Raw genomic sequence first — 21,299 nt, 5'->3', positions numbered from 1 at the left:
CATGGAATATCCCTTTGGGCAGTTTGGGTCAGCTGTCCTGGCTGTGTCCCCTTCCAGTGTCCTGTGTCCCTTCAGCCCTCTGGCCGGCAGGGCCCGAGAAAGGGAAAGGTCCTTGACTTTAGTATAAACATCACCCAGCAACAACCAAACCCATCAGTGTGTTGTCAACATTGTTCTTACACCAAATCCAGAACACAGCCCTGCACCTGCTACTAAGAAGAAAATTAACTCTATCCCAGCTGAAACCAGGACGGGTACATACCTACCCTGGAGTATTTCTTGGTTCCCAAAGACTCTGTTATGTAAGGCTGGGATGTATGTCAGGGCAACTTTTTTTTTAAAGCAAAAGGACAAATTTTCCCCTGGTGTAATTCTTGTGAAAATCAATGGTTTTACATCAGTTTTACCGACTTAAGCATCAGTTCAATGATGGATTAAAATTAAGCAGTATGACTGAACAGGTAAGAAGTTGCCCAGCACACACTGTGCAAGGCATAGGTCTGCATGACGATTGTTGTGCAGGTTTTTAGTACTAGCTGCAAATTTTAAAATAGGAAGGACAGACTGTGAAGTGTGCAATGTTTGAAATCTGGTTTGGATGACTTCTACATGGAAAAATAAAAGGGAATGCTGAATTTATTTTTAAGCAAAGTTGATGCAAAATTAATTTATTCCACAAATTACAGCAGGTAATTTTTGTTTTTAAAATTACTTGAACAGTTACAGTTGTCATTGTTAATAACTTTATTTTTCTGGAATTCTTAGTTTACCAGGAGTGTGAAGATTTCTCCTTACTTTAAATTCAATCCTCACTACAATATATGATTACATGTGATATGTGATTAACACTAAGATAACACTTGCTAGTGAGAAAAGCTTGCTTTTAGAAGTCAGGAAAATGCCCATCTGTAAGTATGACTGAAGTTACTAGCTTGGTTGAATGGTTTTCAATCCTGTGATTATCAATTTATTTTTAAATTGCCTTAATTCTGAGAAGTAAACCGATTCTAGCATCAAATCTTATAGGTTTATCATGTAGAATATTAAGGATTCTTCCTTTGTAGAACCTAATTTTGTACCAGCTGCAATCACTGGCAACTTGATGGTGTTAGGATTAGTCTCTTAATGACGCATTTATAGCTGTATAGAAATTGATTTATATCTGTAAAGAAAAAAAAGATACCCTCCGCTTTTCACAGCATTTCAGAATCAAACAACGCCTTTAAGGAGCTAAGGAAATGAGAAACTCGGGAACCTTATATTTCATAATATGTATATATTTCTTTTAGCAGTCTTGAAACTAATACTTACTTGGATAGCTAATTAAGTTACTTAATCTATAGAAAAATTGGAGAACAAGTGACTAAGGCCCAGGGTGTTGGGGGACCACTCTGCCAAAGACAGAAGGATCTGGGGTGCAAAAATAGGAGGAAGAGGCTCAGGACTATTTTTTCTGTGCGTGCTTCCCAAAGCAGTGGAGAGGGAATATGGAAAGGAATAATTACAACATCCTACAACTGACTGGTCTTCCTTACAGGCTTTCCCAGCAGTAATTGCCTTACTATCCATGCCAGCCTCCATCAAGAAAAGGCACTAGTTTTGATTTCCAGGGTATTTTAGTAGGCAAAGTGGGCACAAGAGCACAGGTACTCTGGCATCACTAGCAGACTGCTGATGTTGGCATCTGTTTTATAAACATATAGCACATAAAATTAGCCTTGCTTTTCACAGTTTCTTTTCTCATCTGCTTACGAACACATTGTTGAAATCTTCAATTTACAGTTCTCTGGACTCTCATTTGTTAATGAAAGTGCAAGACGAGTTGCCAAAGTTAAACTAAAGTTCTCCTGCTTTGTATTTTCACCTTTTTATAAGACAGACAGAACTGATGCAGTACACTCAACAGCTGGATGATGTATTGGAGAACTCAAAATATTCAGTAACATAAAGTACACCTTCTTGTTTGTGGCTTTTGTTACTGCGCTATTCTTCTATGGCCCCATAAACTTGGAATTTTTTAATCATAACAGCAACCATACAGGGATGATATCCAGAGTATTAAGCTACACGTAGGTAAATGAGTGTATACAGAAATATATGGGAATGCCTCTAACTTGCTGCAATGTGTATATGGAACACTGATGTAAACATAATATATTGTGCTTCCTTAGGTCTTGATAGAACCTGTGTCTTATGAGCACTGGGGAAGAAATACCTTTAATTTTCAAGTGTTCATTTGCAATGGCTATACTTCATGCTTACACAACACAATTTGGATGGGCACAGAGGAGTCATTTTCAGTGGTTTTGTTCTCTTGTGTTTGATCCTTCTTTTACCAAAGTCTGTGGCATACTGCCCTTGACAATGTCAACAGAGACCAAGTGGAGTGGTGAAGTACTGGAGTTCTGTTGCACAAGGGTGTGGGGTTGTCAAATATGCATCGCTGTCCTTTGGAAACCACAGAGCCACCTCTGTTTACAGTGCTGGGTTTGTTTCATCATGATCCTTTTAGATGTCACAGAAAAGCAGCTCCTGGTTTTTGGCAGGAAACAGTCCCCCACACTCACTTTAGACTCATTCCTTCTCTTTGCGTCCTCTCCTGTGAGCAAACCTTTGTCTAAGAAAGCGCATTTGTTTGGGCCAGGACCAGAGGCAGCTGATACTCAGCTTATTTTGATTGCCTGGCTGGTAGGGGTTGGGGAACAGATAATGTCAAGATTTCCTCTGCATTCCAGATCTGTTTTCCTCCTACAGTTAGCAGGCAGCGAGTGTGACTTTTCCCACTCAGCTTTTCCCACAGTCAGTAAGACTTATCTGACAACGGAGTTAGTGTCAACTGTCCAAAACTAACTAGGAAGATATCTTCATTTCACCACTCCTGTGCTGTTATTGCTTATCACTGTCACTCTCCAACTTAAATGACTGGTTAATTTACAGACATACGGAGACAAATTCACTTCTGTTGCAGCTCTGTTGGTTCAGTGGAGTAATGCTGGGAACGAGTTTGGCTGTAGGTGTCTGAAAAACACAAGTGGTAGGAACGTGATACTAACAGAAGCAAGAGCAGTGCGACAGTCAAAAGAAAAAGGAAGCTCTGAGCTTTGGCAGGATTACCATTTCAGATTCCCGGAGTGTGATCCAACAAGGTGTTCACGTTTTACAGCTGGTGCCGCAAGAGAAAAGTTGTTATTCAACAGCAAAACAATTCCAGTGACCCCCACATCGAAATGTAACCCGTGTTAAAAAAGAACAAAAGGAGAAATAATTAATAGGATTTCAGAACACAATTCTATTGAGAATCATGAGGACAGTGCTTTTAAGTCTATTTAAGACTTTAAAAAAGACTTAGAGCGATACTGAAACATACTCAACCTGAGATTTTCAAAAGAGCCTACAATGGTTAAATATTGAAATCCTACTGAAATTCCACAGAAACAGGAATTGATACCTCCAGCTTTACCTACAGTCTTAGATGGCTTTCTGAGCACCCCTTCTGTCAATGTGGCAAGAGAGGCATTGTCAGAGGGTAACATCTTCAGCTGGATTAAGTCCTCTTCCACAGGTCTGCTGTAACACCTCTTCTACGCAGCTAGTTTGGGGTGGAATGAGTCACCCTCTGAGGGACAGCCCTCTCTGGCCCAGCTTCCCATCTCCCGCCGTTCTTTTTTAACTATGGGTGCCTAAAATTCAAGGAATAGGAATCTTACACCTATTGCTTTTGAAAATTTATTAGAATTTCTGATTCACAGATCAAGTTAAAATGAATGGTTGTAGAACTAGGCATTTAAAAGTTATGTTTAACTCAGATCATTCAATTAACCTGGACTAGCAGTGCAAATAGCCAGCAGTGTATCCAGAGCACTTTGTTCATTGCTCCATACACTTCTCTATACCACCCACATATCCTACCTACTTTTTTTTTTCTTTTACGGTCTTCTGGACTCCTCTATCTCTGTTCATTTTCTCAGCATTTCCTTCTTTCAAAAGTCCAGTTTCAGTTTTCCTCCTTACTATTTCCACCCACTATTCAGTTTCCTCTTAAAGGCACTGCCACTTTACAGTCTGGTTACTCTCCTGCTCATGATGCCTTACAGTGGTCTTCCTTCTCTTTGTTCTGTCTCTCCTGTTGCCTCTACCCCATACCTCTATGTTCTCCAGAGCTTCTTCGTCCTCTCTGCTTCTCAGTGAAATGGGCATATTTCTCTCTGCAAGCTCTTTAAATCCATGCGTAATACTATGTCTCTGCCCTTGCAATCAAAACAATTTCTTTCTTTTCCTTCTGCTGGTTAATGGAATTATCATCTATCTTGACATCACCTATGGGTTGTCTCCTTGACTGGCTGAGGATTAGCTGACTTTCTGGGCAGTGAGAAGCAAGGTTTATAAACTGAAGACCAAAAGCTGAACTTCCAGATTCCTGTTTATGCCTTTAAACAAATCACCTGATTTTCAGAAAGGATTTCAGAAGTGGCTGATGAGTGGTAACCACTTCTGAAAATCAGACAGCAACTTACCATGTAAAAATTAGGGATGTAATTTTAAAAATAATTAATATTTTGTGCTTGAGCAAAGTATTTCCAGACTTAATGCCCAGATGCGAGTGCATTCTGGAGTTGTCTTTGCAAATAAAGAGAGGAAGCACTGTCAGAAATGGATCTAAAAGTGAAGTGTTGGAATAGGTTCAGCTGTCCAAGGCAGCTAGAATGATACGCATATTTAAAGACGAAAAGAAGTCATTGTGGGCCGCAAAAACAATTACAGCTTCCCATATTAATTGTCACATATGTTTCTGAAAGAAACAAAGCAAGCAATAATATGCCCAGATGAGAACATAGATGTAGGATCCAGTATGGCTCTGTAAAAGACAAGAGAAAGACCTTTTGCACAGGAAAACAGGACGAGATAAAACTTATCTGGGTTTTCCAAATTAATATGCCAGAGATCTTCAAAACAGAGAGAAAATAACATCGGAAATCAGTGCGGGAAGGAAATTTTGGTCATAGAATATAAACTTTATGAAAGATCCAACAACACCCAAATTAAACTTGTCAGTTTTCAGGATGAAGAGAGGCTAATAACATTTTGCCTAAAAGATTTTTACTAGGACAAGTGTCATTTAAAGCTTCATTATCTTGACAAGTGAGTGAACAGATGGCAAAATCTTTAGCAAACTCAAGATTTCCTAGGGTACTAAAGATTAGAAAGATTTCTGAGAACCAAATTCAAATCACCAAAGCAAGGTGATTTGACAGCCTCAAAGCAGATGGGGTTTCAATTTACCTAAGTGTGAGGTAATGCTCAGGAATGATCTGCAGTGTTCACTGATACTGCATACTTAATGAAGTGTTACCAGTTCAGAAAAATACCTAAGCAACATTATGGACAGTTTAATTAAAACAGCTCAGTGAAAACAGCTGTTCAATTTGCAGCGCTAGTCGTGAAAGCAAATAAACTGCTAATTTATATGAACCATAAAGAACAGCATTGATATTATTATAATGTCATCATATAAATTCAGGGAACTGTATCACAGTGATGTCCAGCATTGTCAACATTACAAAACTGTCTACAAAGAGAAACATTCAGAGAAGTCAGTGAAGGACGATATGCGGGGAAGATACAATCATTTTACTTAACTAATGAAAAAATGTTGTGGCACTAAATTCCTACTCACCTGTAAGTCATAGGGATATCCAATGACTGTAAGTTACAGAACAAGTAGTACCCTCAGGTGCTGCAACCTGTTTCCCCAATTAATGAGGATCATCAAATTGGCAAGAAATGGCGGGGTTTATGCTCACATACTCTTAAGCAGCATGGTGGGAGTGAACAGGGAAAGGGAAGTACCCACAATGGATGAAATTTTTCAGTGAAGCATATGGGAATTTTTACAATTACTTCAACACGTCAAGAACTTCACCGTTAATGTAAGATTGTCACTAGTGTTTGGTCCAAATTGTGGTGTTTGGTTTTTTGGGGTTTTTTTAAGAATTATTAGTGGGGTTCTTGTAGGAAGGGAAGCTGTCCCTGATGATTATTTGAGAAGACCCTGAGTTTCATCAGCTCTACGTTAGAAGGACAATTTATACCTATACTTCCCAGCTATAAAAGATGAGCTATAGGACAGGAGGGAGGGAGATAAATCCAAATCTGTTTAAGTCCTAGAGAAGGATAATGTTTTACAGATGAAATAGTATTCTTTATGACTTGACTGACAGCAAGATCTTCAGATCACTGCAAAACCATTTAGCAACATTTCAGAATAGAATTTGGGAATAGCCTCCAATATGAGGCATGAGACGACTAGGTTTTGGGTTTTGTATTTACTTCTTGTAATTTTTTCCCCTTTAGCAATACCATTCACTAAAATATGTTTAAGGCCTGAACTCTCAAACTATGTATCTGATAATTTTGAGCAAATTAACATCAAGGATTACTTAGTATAAATGTTCTCTGTCAGCTAAATGAACTGATTTGTCTCAAAAATTAACACTGTGTAAGATCCTGCTGAGTTATAATCCCTTTAGCACCTACTCTCCAAGCAACGTACATGGTTTTTGTGACGTAAATGATTCAAAAAATTTCCCTGAAACATAGAACAATCTCAGGTAATTACTACGGAACAGATTTATGTCAGCACAAAATGACAAAAAGCTGTTGAAGAGAGTGCATGATAGTAGTGTAAGTAAACAGTATGTGCAGCATCTGTACTGCAGCACCATAAAGGTGTTCTGACATCATTCATAAGAACTAATCTCACTAGAAACTATTGCAACTTTGTAACCAGCAATGCATCCAAACAAAATAACTTTTGCTTCCCTTGTCAAACAGTCTTGAATGTGTATCTCCTTCCTTTGTATGGCACTTAATTGAAGTCAAGGGGAATTTTGTTTGTGGAGTCCCAAAAAAGTGTCTATTAATAATATATTATAATAATGTATTATTTATATATAATATATATATATTAAAAAAACATAAGAGGGGAGTCAGGCCAGCTAGAATACAGTGCTCCAAGGGTGTACAAGGGTAAGGTAAAGCCTGCTGTGTTGTTTCTGGAATCAACTTTTCAAGTAATAATAAATAAAAAAGATGGCCTTTTCTGGAAAGCGAGTGGTGGCATTATCAGTAGAGAGCAGTGGCTGTGCCCTCTGTCATCATTTTGGTTACATCTCTGTACACATCAGCAGCTGATGGGGAAACACCTCCTCAGGCTTTCTCTGCCTTTGGCATGCTGGGGGGCAGCTACGGAGCAGTCCCTACTATTGCCTTTCTTGGGAATTAAGTTGCTTTACCAAGTACTGCTTTCAATCCCAAGAGAAAAGAAAAATATCTGAATATTTTCTAGCTTTCTCCCATGCTGTTTTATGTTACTATTGATGTAATAGTAATTTAATGTCACTATTAAAATTCAGTGCTGTGAAAGGCAAATGGATGCATAGCATATATTTTTTGTCTTATGCATGCAGAAATTGGAGTCTATTTGGAAGACAAGTTATGTGTTGTGTGGTGGACTATTTAATTTCTCACAGTTGAATTCTTTTACATAGACTATAATTACACAGCAGCATGTAAGTGCCTTCATAAAGTCTGCTGCCTACTGTGCAGTGACACCTTATAGCTTACCTCTCTGTGCGTACAAGTAGTATATTCCACATAAAAGTATAACGTAGCTTTCTTTCCAAGACACTGAATCTTGAATGAAATTATGGCATTATGCAAAGCTCCTCAACCTACATGCAAAAGGCAGGAAGAGTGTAAGCAAAACTGTGGTGAAGAGCTACAAATTTGGTGTCACAGGTATTTTTTTAGACTTGCAGTTCACAGCTGGGCTTTTGCCTACCTGATTATATGAAGCCATTACTGAAGCAACATTGGACGACTTTTGATAACTTTTTTCTCCAAAGCTTTCTGTAATGGTTTCAAAGGGCACTACTACAGGCCCATTCATGTTTCAACCAAAAAAAGTAAAACTCTCAGAGACTCACAGTAAACAGTTCTCTGCGTGCCTCTAAAAACTGGAACTGCAGTTGTTACTGCTGACTTGTTAATATAACACAGACATCGACATTTCCTGGTTACTGTAAACACTGAAATGCTTTTGGAGTTAATGGAATACAGGTGCTGCCTGACACTACCAAAATGTTCTCACAGAAACAGAGACATTTTTGGGTAGAAAGAGCTGCGGATCCACCTAGTCCAGCCCCTTCTTCACAGCATGAATATCCTGCTTCTCAGTGGGAATACCCAGATATGTTAAATGTCATGAAACAAGCATTCTTCCTAAGCTTAAGCTCCTTTATACTCACAGGAACGGCCATACCACTTAGTCTGCTGGAACAGAGAGTTCTGTAATGCCAGAGCTGGGTGATGGAGTGGACTTAGGCAGGCTCTGAGCCGGCTGGGAAACCTTCCCAACAGGGCTGTGGGAAATGATGCTTACAATCAAATCGTCACCAGCCTTCATTTCGAATGAGACTCAGACAATACTGCAAACATCCAGTTGGCCCTTCTTTACTGTGGAAGCAAGAAGAAATTTAAAATCATCCTGAATGATTCAAGATCCTGTAGAACTTTTTAGGTTAATAGGGGTTGGCTTGGGTCTCGGCCAAATTTTGATTCTGGTCATTATAATCTGCTTATCTGAAATTCTATCCCCTATTGCAACAGGCCACAACATTCTTCATTTCCTGTCCAAAAATATTAGTAGCGTTGCATTTCAAGTCTATTAAATATATATTTAAAAATCTGCTAAATAAGTTAAAATAGTAGCTGTGTGACCAGTAGTGAAAGAAGGTCTGTAAAAATCCGTAGCTTTCAATATATGCTTACTTGGCAATCTGCTCCCATCAGTCAGTAGCCTGATTACTAGGAAAGTGTGTGTGCACAGGAGTATTTGTGTATCTGAAAAAAGTTCTTACTCTTATAAGTAAATTGGTTTGGGGAACAGTTCAGTTGCGTTGTTGTTGGAACCTGTTGTCAAGATTGATCATGTTTTCCTGTGTAATCCAGGAGAGTTATAAAAAAAAGAACAAGCTCCCAGGTCTCTGAACCAATATCCAGATACGGCATGTGCTAAATTGCCACTGACTGCTGCAAGGCTTTTTTTTACACAAATGTTCCAATTATTTCTGCTGTGATGGTAATAACAGTTGGAAGTTTGGAAAAAAAATAATCTTGGTTTAGACAAGGTCCCAATACAATATTAAGGAAATGAGCACTTTGAGAGCAAAGAAAGACATAGTTCAGAATAATGTATTTTTGTCAAGCAACTAAAAAGGAGAGGAAAAATCAGACACCAGAAGCTGGAATGAGAAGAACAGGGACAATATTCTGTGCTGAGACATTTTGCGTTTCGTCATAGCTGCTCACTTTTTCAAGGGCGTTAATCACCTCAAAACTTCAAGCTCTGCTCCAGTAAAACTATATCTACACATATAAAATGTACTCCACTTTCCCAGTTGCTTAATCATTGAAGAACTGGCTATTTCTACAGCGACCAGCTTTGCCCAGGCCAAGCTTTCATATCTGCAACATACTACATTTTAAAGATGACCACAGAGCATCTTATGAAAGGGAGCGAAAGTTTCTTGGCACTTGGTTTGTTTTGCCCATTCTTCTCCCCTGCTATCTGAGAAATGTGCAAGAACTTCTGTTGCAGCAATTCTTCAGAATTTCAGCTGAAGTATCAGCTTTGTTTTCTACTGTTCAGTAGAAGAACTCTGTTTACTCAGACTATAATCCATCCATTTGTACTTACCATTGTGATGATTTGTACCACAGTTGCCTCCCTGTCCCCATTTTTACCATTCTCACAGATTAGAGCATCCTCCTACCTGTCACACAGGCCTTCCATCTGGAGTTCATCTTTCTCCTGTGACAAATTATACTGAGTTAAGGAGACAAGATTGGAGAAGTAGAGGGGTTATGAAAAAATAATCAGCAAGAGCTAGATACAACTAGGATGTGAGACAGAGGAAAGTCCAAGTTAAGTTTGGCCAGAATGTGAAAATCCTGCTCTATGGTAAAACCAGGAAAATGTCACTTATTTTCCAGAAAAATGACATTTTCTCTATTTTTTCTTCTGTAAGAAATGTCTTTCTTTTATTTTCTTTTTTTTCTTTTTTCTTCTCCCCCCCGAAAGAGTTTTCCAGTTGAAAATTTTTGGTTGGTCTATCAAAAACTTTCATCACATGTTTACCACCTCATCTTTGTTCTCACTTACTTTGCCTTGATAGACACAATCTGGTCCTCTTCAGTGCATCCCAAATGCAAATACTCTGGCAGTTAGTTCTCTGTTGTCACTATTCATTGCAGTTCATCCTGCATTTATGTTGCATCAAGTGGAGACTACTTGGCTCAAGGCTGAAGTTCCTTCCTTCTATTGCTTGTTCAATATTAAAAGCTTGATTCCCACAGTCTCTCGGTACAGGATGCCAGCTTTTGTTGTCTCCTCATTGCATTTTCAAACACACATTTGCATGCTTTCTCTAAAAGTGCCCTTCATGCTTGGGAGTCGGTCCTCTGAATATAAAAATATACCATATGAACCTCCTTGGAGGTCCTCTTGCTAACTCGCTTTGTGTCAGTGCCTCCAAAAACCAATTCTGGTGTGCTAACCCCAGTAGTTACTACACTGGCCAGTATTGTGTTATTGTTCTCTTGTACTCCACCCTTCCTACCCCAATTAGCTCTTCTCTTCACTGGTGTCTTGTTTTATATTTAGTTTGTAATCTCTTGAGGACAAAGACTGTACTTTTGCTACATTTGGTTTCTGGTTCTAAGTGCTTTGATAATACAGTTTAATAATAATTATAATAATTAATAATAATAATAATAATAATCCTCTGTGTGAAGAGAAGAAAAGCTTTATTCCCCACCATCCCCTCCATGCCAGTTTCAGCAAGGGAGAGGAAGCACAGTCAAACAGCAGATACTTTGTTACTGTAGTCTGTATCTGAGAGTACTTGGAGCCTTTTCACAGTGAGCACTGCAAGAAGTCCTGTTTATTTCAGCATTAATCGCTGTGAACAAAAGTGAAAGAATTTGGCCCAGACTAATGAAAGCCAGCAGTGCTCTGCTGTTGGCAGAGCGAGGAGTGATCCTTTCCCAGAGCTTCAGAAAGCTGAAATGGAGAAGGATGAACAGATAGGTGCCAATCTCTTGATAAATCAGGAAAGAGTGAAACTGCTTTATAATTGGTCCTCATTAAAGCTATCTTAAAATGATTATAATTTGCATATGTAAATAGCAAGTAAGGAAAGCATGCCAGGGACCAGGCTGGAACATTTTGTCCTCATTCATAATGATTCTTATTTTTTTCTATCCAAAATGTTTGTTTGTTTACTTAGATGTCAAAGAGGACACCTACTCCTATGCCCTTGGTGCTTTTCACATAACTTCAACCATAGAATTAGTATGCAATTCACTGCAGTCTGCTATTAGGAAAACCTCAAATCTTTTCTTCCCTTCCAGTGATGATTCAGACTTACAACATCACACTCAGGACATTTAGCCTGCGAGAGAAAACAAATTCCAGAGCTCTAGGACCCCCAAAGAGATAAAGATCATTGCCAAAGTTATAAATATCACTTGATTTATTTATATCTAGGCTGTCTGAGCTACTATTTGAAGTTACAAAAGCACAGCAACACCATTTTGAGTATAATAAACTTCAAGAAGCTTCATTAATTTACAGTCGGTTCCTGAAGAATTAGATGTATTATAGAATTTGGTATTGCAGTGATTAGCATCAGACTGCATCAGTGGTCCTGTAGTGCTAATTGGTTTCCTCTTTTGCTCTGTTATTGCTTTTTAAGAGATACAAGTGCAAGGAGCTTGTATCCACTAAACAGCACGTGGTAACCAAGGATGTACTCATCTCATATTTTCCTCTGCAAGACGTATCCGGTTTTGTTCTTCTACAAGCAGATAAATATTGTGAAGTGCTTCTGCTAACAAAAAAATCCTGTCTTACCATAATTAGGGACCAGAGGAAAAAAAGGAAAGGAGTTGTACTTATATCGTAGTGTTTCAGTAGTTTGCAAATAGCAGACCAAGATGTAGTCACTTTTCTCTTTCCTTAGGCCTGATTCTCTTCTTACCAGATGCATGGAAATTTTTACAGTGACTTTATTAGGACTAGATCAGGCTGCGTAATGGAATCTGTAACAAATTAAAAACACACTGCTAATTAGAGGCCAGATTATTATGTAGTATCAATTAACTTTGTGTTTAATTACCATGGTGATTGGGAGGAACTATAAATTGCTAAATATATAATTAGAACATCAGACTTCTGTGCCACAATGGCATCAGAGCATGGGTGTAATTAGCTTAGATTTCCCCCTCAACATTTTATATGCTTGCAAGGTTTTCAGACAGTCAAATACCACTTTAATTCCTGCCAATATTCTGTTATCAATAAGAAAAGATAAATATCATAGTTCAGCCTCTTTCAAGGCAACTGGGAATTTCATCCTTTCTGTTCATCATATACAGTGTTTTTGTTGCAATTATTCTGAGCAGAACCATTTTGGCGCGACTAGTATCAAGCAGGAAAACTGCTGTTTCTGTGGAAAATGTGCTTTCCTTTTCTTTCCCCCAGAAATGTTATCCATCTTGTTCAGGATGTCAGAATGTTTCATGCTGTAGACAAGAGCATTGATCAGTTGGTTACTTGCATACTGAAGCAACAGATGAAAATGTGTGTGGGGAGACCAGGACTTTACCATTTCTTCAAGCAGGTTGTGTAGAACAGCTCTTACTGTAACTGCTACGACTAGGTGTAATACATCAAAAATACCTGTGTTGGTAGCTTGACTTCCGAACAGCTGACAATGATTAAAAGCATAAAATAGGAATGGGCCAGTTGCTGCACAAGATACTTTCTCATTACTCAATAGCACTTTTTTCTTTGTGGAGAAAAGTATAGAAAATCTGATCGTGCTGCTGGATTTAGTTTTCCACAATAAACTACCTGAAATTAGTAAGATTTCTGTCAGTGCCTGCCAGAGTTTGGTCTAGGCTTGCCAGTTCAGTTCTGCTGCTGATTATCAGCTGTATCCCTGGATTTTATCTTAGTAACCTGCAGTGAGATAACTTGCTATTAGCAATTGCTAGTAGCTCATTGCTAATTAGCTGCTTTCGGTAAACCTGGAAGTTTAGGGACATTTCTGATAAAGTAACATCTTCAAAAATAGTATAGAAGGGAAGAGAGTATCTTTTGTTGTATTGCTACATCCTGGCCATCACAGAAAGCAACTGAAGAAAGGGAGATCTGCGTTCCAGACAGGCTGGACACAGTAAGAGGCTGCATTCAAGTGTAGCTGCCAGAAGAACACTGCTGAAGGTTACAGTACTGGCTGACACAGACTGGTGTTTGTGGATAATGACACAGCAGTATGATACAAAGCCTTCAAAAATGATTTTATTATTTCACCTTTAGACTGTGCATCACTGCTGATCTTTATAGGGCAGCTGAGTACAATGGCAGAAATTAATTTCTCATCGCTACCTGGTTCCTAGCAGATAGAGGCCCATGGCAGAATACAGCCATCATAGGTCTTATGTACCGGCAGTAATGGCTGTGTTGGCAGGGAATTAAATAAAGTGAGGCAGAGGTCAGAGGCAGATTTATGGGGCAGAGGAGCTGATTGTAGGAACTGTAATCCTCTCTTCTCCCATTAACATCAGCAGGTGTTTGCTCTGGATCATGGCATGTGGGAGTATTTACATAATTATGCTGTCCCCCTTCCAGGTCTGGATGCATTCGCCCTTGGAAGGCATCCCTTTTCTCGTAAGAGTTTGTCCAGTCATTTGGAGGACACTGTAGCTGGAATTGCAGGAGAAGGAGTGACATACAATATCTTCACAAGTTCAGGGCAAGCACATCGTCTCCACTGTATCGGATAAAATAGTTTAAGATGAGCGTTTTAAGAACAGGGACAATGGAAAACAAATTCACATTACAGAGTAAGCAGAAGACGTTATTAAAACTGAGCGGTAATGTGGAATACATCTGTTTTGTTTGCTTTTAGCTTGTATGGGTATTGCTGACATTGCAGGTACGGGTTTAGTTTAAACAAGACAGGGAGACAGGGATATTGATAATGTTTAACATGACTTGTTTACCAGAATATTCAGCAGTGTATGGCACGCACTTTCAGGAACATCAGCCTCTTCACTGCACATCACGAATACTCTGCAGAAAGAGTAAGCAATAAGCATTGGTTTGTGACTAAATTAAACGAAGCCCGTTGTCGTTCTCAGCTGTCGGACTCTGCTGCCAGTGGTGCTGGGAACTGTCCACTTCACGGGTGGCCAGGGTAGGGAAGGGGCCACTGTTCCAAGAGCTTTTCCCAGATCACAGGGCAAGCAGAGCCCCACAACTGCTTTCCTAAGTGGGATAAGGGCCCTGATGTTGCTCTCTGGCTCATCTAGGGAAGGAGGAATCAGGATTCCTTTTAGTCTGTAAATGTGTGCAAAAAGTGGCTGCCAGGGTTTAGTTTTGAAACCTCTTAGGAGCATAAGAGCTTGTTAGAGTAGAGGAGATGATGCAGGGGGGTGGAAGGTGGGAGGTAAGTGGGTGGCATGCAGAGAAAGTGGGAAAGAAACGGGAGCGCCTGTGTGGTGAGGACTGTGTCTTGAGCTCGGGTACAGAGCTGATAAATGGAGACCTCGTCAAAACCCGGTGTTCTTTGGGCAAAAGTGGCAGCGTGGGTGAAGCACCTATTAGAGAGAAGGCATCTGGCGGTGGCCAGGTTTTCTGTCACCTCATGGCAGGTGACCTCGCCCTGGCGCGGCGGCCGCCGGCTCCCTGCAGCGGGGCTCCCGCGGAGCTGGGTGGCAGCCAGCGGCTGCCCGGGGAGCGCGGAGCCTGGCCGGGGCCGCGGGCCCGGGGCGCTGAGGCGGGCGGAGGGCCCGCGGCTGGGGCCCACCGAAAGGTCGGTGAAGGCACAAGCGAGGCCACAAACGGTGCCGCGAGGCCTGCGGTGGCCCGGGCCGTCGCAGGGGTGTGGGGTCCCCAGGGCGGGGGCGGCCTCTTCCCGCCGCCGGCCCCTCACGGGCAGCCGGGGCGACCCTCGGTCGGGGCCGGCGACCTGCCTCGCCTGCGGGGCAGGGCCCGTGGCAGGAGCCGGGCCGGACCCCGGGGCACCCTCCCCGCCCCGCGGGGGCTGAGGAGCGGAGGAGGGCGGCGAGGCGCCGGGCGTGGGACGGGGCGCTGAGGCAGGCCGGCGGCGACGCTGCTGCCCCGGGGGCGGGGGCGGGCGGCGTGCCGGGCGGCGCTCAGGTGAAGGGGCCGCCTGCCCGGAGCGGCGCTGACGCGGGCTGCGGCGCGGCGGGGCAGCCCCGCGGCCCCATGTGGCCGCCGCCGCCCGTCCCCGGCGAGGGGAGCCGCCGCCGGCGCTGAGCGGGGCTGCCCGGGGCGGCATGCGGAGCCGCCGAGGATGAGCAGCCAGCGCCGCCCGGCCAAGGCGCAGCTCCGGAGGTCGCTGAGCGAGCAGCTGCGGGACTCCACCGCCAAAGCCTGGGACTTGCTGTGGAGGAATGTCCGGGAGCGGCGCCTCGCAGGTCAGTCCCGCCGCGCCGCGGCTGCCGCTACCTGCCCGCGGCCGCCTGAGGGGAGACCCCCGGGGGACGTCCCGGCCCCGGCGGCGCAGCGGGCTCCCCCCTCGGGGGACGGAGGGCCGGGGCGCCTGGGCGGCACCTACCCCGCCGCTGCCGGAGCGCGGAGAGGTCGGGGCTGCAGCCCGGGCGGGACGGGGAGCTCCCGGCACCGCCTCGGCTGCCGGCGCGGATGCGGCTGGCGGTGGCCGGGCAGCGGGCAGGTCGGAAACCCCCAGCGCCGTGCGGGCAGCACCTGCCCGGGTCGTGGCAGGCACGGTGGGGATGGTGCCACAAGCAGCGGGGCTCAGGGGCGCTGAACCCCGCGTCGGAGGCACCTGAGCATCTCGGAAATCAAGAGGGGAAATCTGGGAAGTGGGCTCACCTGCGTGTCTGATCAGTTTTCCAAGTCACTCGCAGGTCCGGGTTGGTTCCTCCTAGGGTTTGCATGGGAGGAGGAGGACTGCAGCTCCCAAAGAAAAATGGTTTGTTTTGTTTCAGGCACTTTTATAGCTTTAGGTCACTTAACTGCTCTGGAAAACTGGGCTCCTGCGGTCTTACTGTCCCCAGGTGGGGACCAGAAGGACACGGAGCAAGGGCAGGTGCCCCAGTAGGTCGGGTCACATCTAGAGCACTGCTGTGGCAGCAGCACATTCACTTTACGCGTGCAAATGTACAGCTAGTTTGTATTTGTCAAATACTTCATGAATTAAAAGATCTGCAGAGTACGGCAAGTGCAAAGTAGAATTGTTATGCCTGAAAACAATACATCAAGATTTATGAGCGGAATCGTGTATAACGAAGGCTAATTTGTAAAGATGGATTCCTCTGCCACATCCTACAGCATTGTTAGGAGTTTGGTGACCTTGCCTAGGGCACTGTGACATGCTGATATTGTATGATACGGAGGTAAACAGTGTATGGTACAGGTCTTTAAGCTGTGTCTACAGCACACCAGTTCTTGTGCACATACAATTAAAATAACGGATTAAAAATGCGTGGTAATTTTTTGAAAAAATAAAGTGGCTAGGTTCAGTAATTAATTACTAAACCAGCTAATTTTGTAGTGTTATGGTTACCCAAAATATTAGCCTGTCTTTACATGTAATCTGCTTATTCCTATATTAATAGCAGATGCCAGCAAACATTCAGCAAGGATACTGTTGGCTATTTTTTCTTTTTTGGTCAAAGACAACTATTGCTTGATTGAGCAAAGGACCTGGGCAGGCAGCCATGAAGCTGTAGCCAACTTCTTAAAGCAACTGGGTATTAAAACTGATGGAGTAAAACTTTTTATTTAAGGTGGATAGAATACTAATGTCCTGGGTTTATGCACTGCCAAAATTTAAGTGCTATTCATATTATACTGGTGAGACACTGATACACATGCCCTTTCATTAAATAATCTGATGACATAACAAAATGTGTACAAATAACATCTGTTGATTCCAGAGGTGTTCTCCTGTTCAGATGCTTTTATGTCTCTGGCATTTTTGTCCTTGTTTTTATATTTACTTTTCCTCAGGCCCCTGTAGCTACAGTGCATATTCCTATGCCTCGTCTTTCAGCTTTTGTTAATGAGAAGGCAGGGAATTTAAGCTGATCTAAATGTGTCATTATTTGCTTGTTGCTAAACCAGCTTCTTCTCCATCGCAATAGAATCCAATGCCAGTCAGGTAGATAGTTGTACTATCCTTTCTTTTTTCCTCAAAGTTGACATTGTAGTTCAGCCCTGACTGACAGAGCAGCAGTGTAGCTAACTGGTAACTAGTGTTGAAGAGCAAGGACAGAAACAAAATGCAATTTTGACCATCAGTGTGCTGTTGTTTCCAACCAGCAAGCCAAACAAAGACTTGTGATTAAAGCATCGCTATGATGATGGCTTTTCAGGCACTTAACATAGTTACTGTTTTGGTTTGCTTTACTTTTTAATCTATTTTTTACGGTTTCAGACACCAGTTGCCCAACATATATCTGTAAAGAAAGTAAGCACAAGAAAGCTTAATTCTTAAAAATTATGTAATTGTTGGGGTTGGATGAGATGGTGGGAGGTCAGCCTCTGGCTCCGAGCAGGATCAGCACTGGGAGCAGGGCAGGTTGCTCAGGGCTTTCCCCAGTGCTCCTTTGGAAGAATTTCTATCCTGATGTCTATGTGCTGGAGCAGAGGGCAGCGGTACACGGTTGGGCAGCAGATGTGTGAGCTGGAGCAAGGAGGTGAACCTTAGCTAGAGCATGGAGAGAGCTGAACCTTGGCTCAGGCACTCTCAAAGAGGCAGACAGCATGGCTGGGTTGCTGTGGAAAGTAAACTGTGCGTAAAAAGACTGCTGCAGAGTGCTCCTTCCCTCCCTCCATTCCTCATCCTTTACAGAAGAGGTGATGAGGAGCAGCCTCCCGGTGTGCTCCTGGGACAGGGCTGCTCCATACTGTCTCTTATTCAGGACAGATCTACGGTCCCCAGCAGCCCTTAGTTACTCTTTCTGATTCACTGACCAGGATTTGTTTTTTAAACAGTTAAGTATACCCACTACAGTGCCACAAATGGCAGTCTTAGTTTTTCTGTGCTTTTTGTAGTTTTTTAAGGGGTATTTTACACTTTTTGTATTCCCACTATGCTTGTGATTTAAGTTGGGATTCACAAACTGATCAGGAAATGTACCAGAATTTTAACTCCCTCGTTGGAGTGGGGACCTATTAATCTGAAAAGTTATATGAAATACTGTTGGTTTAATATAATCCTGAACCGCTATGCCATTATTGAAAGCCACTGCTTTAGAAATTGGATGTATGTATTTAACAGACTTTTCAAAGTGATGACTCTTAAGGTGATTCTGAGATCCCTGCTCAAATCATGATCACCTGTTACAGCAAAACACAATGAGTTGTAGTTGTTACACCTGTTGTATGTAGGTGAAACGTGTCACCCTCTATCTGGCATTCTTTCAGTTACTATATACTAAGATCAAATAAAATACATATTTAAGTTTTGAAATTCGGTAATTCAGAGTTGGGAAACACCAGAGGTAAGGATGCCTCTTGTTGCCTTGTGCAGACTCTTTGCAGTGTAGGACTGTTTTTTAATGACATGATCACATCCCAGTTTTTTGCACATAACTTTTCTGCCTCATTCAGTGCACAAAGCAGTGAACCCCATTGCTGAAGCTGTTAACCTGGAGCCTGCTGTACTGCAGCTTTCTGAAACCCTGGACCAAGCACAGAATTACAAATTCCCTCAAGTGTTCATGATCTTGGTGTTTAGGAGCACTGAGTCTTGCATACTTTGTAGCATTAATGTTTTAACTGTATGCCTAGAAGCTATAAGATTGCATTGGTCTCATTTTACAGATAGAAACCAGGGGCACAATGAGACTGAAGTCAGGAATATCAATAACTCTGGATGTTAGAACTTGAATTTTCTACTTTAATATTCAAGTTATGGCTTTCACTGGCTCCTATTGTGCAGCGCTTGTGCAAATCAGCCTCCAGGATCTAATTGTACTGCACCCAGAGCATGAGTAACTTGCAGTTTCCCAATCAAGTAGCATGAAAATGGACAGTGGGGCAACATACCACTGACTAATTTTATCTTAGAAGTAGATGACCTGCAGTGCCAAAAATTGAAACAGGAGCATGAGGTAGGCTCATGGTTAAAAGAAAATTTTAGTCTGAAGAAGCCAAAATTAAGATCTTTAAATGGAAAGGTTTAGAAGACCTACTCTTGGGTATCCTTAACTGTTCATGAAGACTTTATATGCTGATTTGCAGCTACAAGTATATCTTCAAATGTGACTGAAATGCCTTTGCGTAAGAGGTGAAACTGAATGTTAGCTGAAGTAGGGTAGAAAATGGAAAACAATTTGTCCAGTGGAAAGTAATTGCCACATTTAGCATTTGGCAAAGATGTCAAGGCAATGCCCCTTCTCCTTTCAAAAGTAACTTGTGGTTGGTTTGTGGGTTGTTGTGGTTTTATTGGGTGCAAATGAGCAAGCCTGTTTGTAATTGCACCTCTGGCAACATGGTGCTCCCTGGCATCAGCTGATCTGTTGATCCTGACAAGTATGGAAGAGAAGAGTGGGTCTTAAAATCTAGTGGTCTCAAGAACTATATGAGTTTTAGCACATTTTTCTGCCATGCCTGTATGGAGGCAAGATCAGCCATGTTTCTGGAGCCTAATTAAAGAAACATCAAATCTATAGGTGCCTCGTAGTGTTTAGTTTACAGTTAAAATGAAGCATTTTTAGCAAGTTTGAATCTGCAAAGCAGAAGTCGTTATTTCTGGAGTGATGTATCCTGAGGTCAGTGTTTGGAGAGCCCAAAAGAAATGTGTACCAGGCTCCCAGGTCCTCAGAGGACCCCTGACCAAAGGTAGGAGTCCTGGTATAGGGCCAACCTTGAGTCTGCTGCATCTTGGTATTATTCTATTACTGAAATTTCTTCTTAATTAAGATCTTTGTGTACAGTGCAAATGTGGCAGGTAAATCTAATTAAAGCCATTCAAGAAAATAGTGGATTTTTTAGTAAAATATTTTTGCCAGGTAAATTGTCACTAGGGAGCATGGGAGATGTGTATGTGAAAAATCTGGCATTTGTTGTGGCTGGTTTGAGGGACATACTTCTGTGTTCTGTTTTAAAGTCGTGCACATACATTTTTAGAAAGCAAATAGAGTTGTTGCAGTCTGTGTCCCTACCAGTGCACTCGAGAGTACAACAGGCTGCTTTTCATGTATGTTGATAAGATGTGTATGTCTAAATTCCCCCCTAACCCAACTCCATCAGTGGGAAAAGACTGTCCTTTGTCAGGGAGAAAAGTTATGAAAGATGTTCTTTATTCAGGATGGAGTGCTTCAGGGAAGAAAGAAAGTGATTTCTGAGTGATTCATTTGGTCAAACATGCCAGAAAATTTTCCGCTCTTCTATCAATCCTAAAGAAAATATAGTAGCCCCAAAAGTAGTAATTATTTTAATAAATTATATTCATGGGCTATATATTCATTAGTAATGTTGGAAGGGTTTTTTAGGTGCATTTCTTTAAAGTATATAGATGCTTTTCCTTGCATGCACGTTATGTCAGTATTCTGTAATTTCCAACTCCTTCCCTAGACGCTCCCTGAAGACCAGTGGTTTGAATCTGAAAAGGGGGCAATGGTGGTAAAATACCACCATTGTTAGTTCTGCTGCTGCCGGGTTCTCATGACCCTCAGCAACAAGAAGTTAATTCCAGAAACACAATTACAAAAATACCAATATGCTTGACCTGCCAAGTATTTCTGTTCAGCATGAGACTGCGGAGGGGGGTAATGGAGGACTCCCCACTGTCTCAAAGTCTGGAGAGAGATGTAACTTTCTCATACCCACTCCCATGGCTTTGCTGCCGTGTGCTGTGTGAGATTTGGAGTGACTGTGGAGGAGTAGCAGAGGTTCCTGGGGTGACAACAACATTCATCTTCTGGTTTTACATTTGAGATACATAACTTCTGTATTTGAACAAGTCCTGCTTCCATCAAATAGGCCTATGTCAGAGATTATTTTCCCAAGAGAAATTCAGTTTTGATTGCTTAATTTCTTAACATTATGAGATACAAAACTCTGCTGATAAAATGGGGAGTCAGTGCTGGTAATAGAACTGGATACTGTTTGAATCAGTCGGTTTGTATTTGACAGCTATTTAGAAAAGATTCTTGATAGGTCGTCTTCTTTC

The 21,299-nt window shown here is 42.1% G+C and overlaps 1 protein-coding gene across 2 annotated transcripts in view; it reads left to right on the top strand.

Annotated features, from left to right (window-relative positions):
- STARD13 (StAR related lipid transfer domain containing 13) overlaps positions 1-21,299 on the top strand; it is a 297,209-nt gene that overhangs the window by 138,121 nt on the left and 137,789 nt on the right. Inside the window, exon 1 of one of the 2 annotated variants that reach the window (XM_037375886.1) lies at positions 15,355-15,570. The exons of the other annotated variant lie outside the window; for it this stretch is intronic. Coding sequence (XP_037231783.1) covers positions 15,447-15,570 — 124 coding nt within the window. The 5' untranslated portion in view covers positions 15,355-15,446. Of the gene's footprint in view, positions 1-15,354; positions 15,571-21,299 lie in introns of those variants that run through there. 2 annotated transcript variants of the gene reach the window in all.

This window comes from Falco rusticolus, chromosome 2 (genome assembly GCF_015220075.1).
Source record: "Falco rusticolus isolate bFalRus1 chromosome 2, bFalRus1.pri, whole genome shotgun sequence".
NCBI classification, from domain to species: domain Eukaryota; kingdom Metazoa; phylum Chordata; class Aves; order Falconiformes; family Falconidae; genus Falco; species Falco rusticolus.
Note: the sequence above shows the minus strand (reverse complement) of the source record. Positions and strands in the feature narration are given on the sequence as shown.